This window comes from Dinoponera quadriceps, unplaced genomic scaffold (genome assembly GCF_001313825.1).
Source record: "Dinoponera quadriceps isolate SergipeBrazil2010 unplaced genomic scaffold, ASM131382v1 scaffold8702, whole genome shotgun sequence".
Taxonomy (NCBI): domain Eukaryota; kingdom Metazoa; phylum Arthropoda; class Insecta; order Hymenoptera; family Formicidae; genus Dinoponera; species Dinoponera quadriceps.
In genome coordinates, this window is record NW_014562504.1 from 1 (window position 1) to 2044 (window position 2044).

A 2044-nucleotide genomic window follows, 5' to 3' on the forward strand; every position below is an offset into this window, starting at 1 on the left:
TTGACTCATACGAGAAAATTGAAGTTCTTTGCAAAGAAAATAGTTCCAACTCAATTTAAATGAAAAATTTATTATTAAAAAATTCATTGAAAACATTTTTTACATATAAATTCTGTTTTTGAAATATATTTTCCGCAAACATTTCGATTACATTTAGCACAAAGGCTCTTACATCTATTTCTATTACATGATTCTTGAACTTGACAATTCTTCCGTGCGTCAGTAGTATGAATTTTTGTCAATGGAATGGATGTGTTCTCGACATCTTCTCTATATTTACTTCTTAGCTCTTCAGCCAATTGGAAAATAAAATATTTTCTTGAAATATTTACATGAGTGGTCTCTTTATATAGAATCCAAGCATTGATAGCTGCTAAATCTAAAATGTTATAGAAAACTTGTAGAGGCCATCTGCGAGAGCCTGCTTTAACGCTATATTTTTGGGCCATTTGGTCAAGTATATCCACGCCATACTTGGTGCTATTATAAAATGTTACTGTTTCCGGAAGAAGTTTTGTATTTTTTTCAATTATCATATTTTTATGTTTTGAACTTAGTAGTAAAACTTTTTTATTAGGCTTGCTTTTATAAATGGTCAGAGTACAATTCTCAGATTTATAAAGTTTTGTGGAAAACCGTGTCATTTTATCTTTCTTAGCTTTCGCAATTTCAGGTAATTCTTTTCGGTTTGCACGTATAGTGCCAACCAAAGTAGTTTTATTTGCAAGTAACTTTTTTGCAAGTGAAATGCTTGTAAAAAAATTATCTGTGGTGATATTTCGTCCACAACCTAAATATGGTTCTGCAAGCTTAGTCACTACAAATTCGCTCAGGGGAATGTTCAATCCTCGGGTTTCATCCTTGCCCAAGTACGGAAAACCGTTTACAAGGTATTTGCTTCTAACATCAGATGCCAGCCAAAATTTGATGCCAAATTTATCCGGCTTATTTGGCATGTATTGTATAAATCGGCATCTAGCTTTAGTAGGGAACAATTGCTCATCGATTGTTATGTTTGCGTCAGGATTGTAACAAACCCGGCTATTCTCTATAAATTTATCCCATATTTTTGAAATCAAATTTGTCTGTTTTCAGTCTTTTACTGTGTTCATTTTTTTTATCAAAACGTATGAACCGAAGTATGTCTATAAATTTATCTCTAGACATTGTTTGGGAGAAAAAAGCCGGACCCCACTTCGTAGACCACAAATATTAGTCCCATCAGCAGCTTTTTCGGTTGAAATTTCTTTATTACAAGATGTATCGATAGCGTCTAAATCATTTTCGGTTTCAGAATCAGAAATAATCCTAGCTCTTTTTTTACTAGGAGTTATATAACGAAAAACTTCATCTTCACTTCCGGTTTCAGAATCAGAAATAACCCTGGCTCTCTTTTTGCTAGGAGCTATATAACGAAGATCTTCATCTTCACTGCTCGAAAATTCAATTCTATTGGCTTCCTCCTCTATTTCAATTTCGTTATCACATAGTTCCACATCAGTTGCACCCGATTCATTATCTGATTGGTCATTCTTTATTTTAATTAGTTTTTTCAACAAAAGCAAATTTTTCTGATTTTTTCCCATAATAGCAACCCTAGATGACCAGATGTAAAATAAATATCAATTGTAATACCTTTTACAAATAAATTACAAAATTACCTTTGTGGATCAAATTTTTGTTGCAAAAAATGGATTTTATAAAATTATATTATTTCACTAAAAATGCTCTGTTCACACGCGATGTATAAATCGAACTGATGACAGAAGTGGGTAAAAAAGAAAGATAATGTAGCGGAGTAGCGAAAACAAGTGAGGATGGCTCTCACACACACAAACATTATATGTGAGGAGAGACAAATTAGAGGAGAAACAAATGACGTGCGGCTTGCAAGCCGCAACTTGCCCAGGCCTGATGTAATCTATAAATTTCATGTGTTATGCGATTAATTGTTAAATCATTTTATGAGTCAAATTGGCTCACAACCGTAAAAAAAGGTATACCACATTCGATAATGCGAAATGAAGGGGTCTGCGCGGGAGAG

General features: G+C 33.3%; 1 protein-coding gene across 1 annotated transcript; it reads right to left on the minus strand.

Moving 5' to 3' along the window:
* Positions 1–172: 172 nt before the first annotated feature.
* Positions 173–1073, minus strand: LOC106751100 (piggyBac transposable element-derived protein 3-like; the record flags this gene model as incomplete). The annotated part of the gene is made up of 1 exon (XM_014631882.1): positions 173–1073. A coding segment is annotated over exon 1 (784 nt), but the record flags the coding sequence as incomplete, so codon positions are not given.
* Positions 1074–2044: the final 971 nt, after the last annotated feature.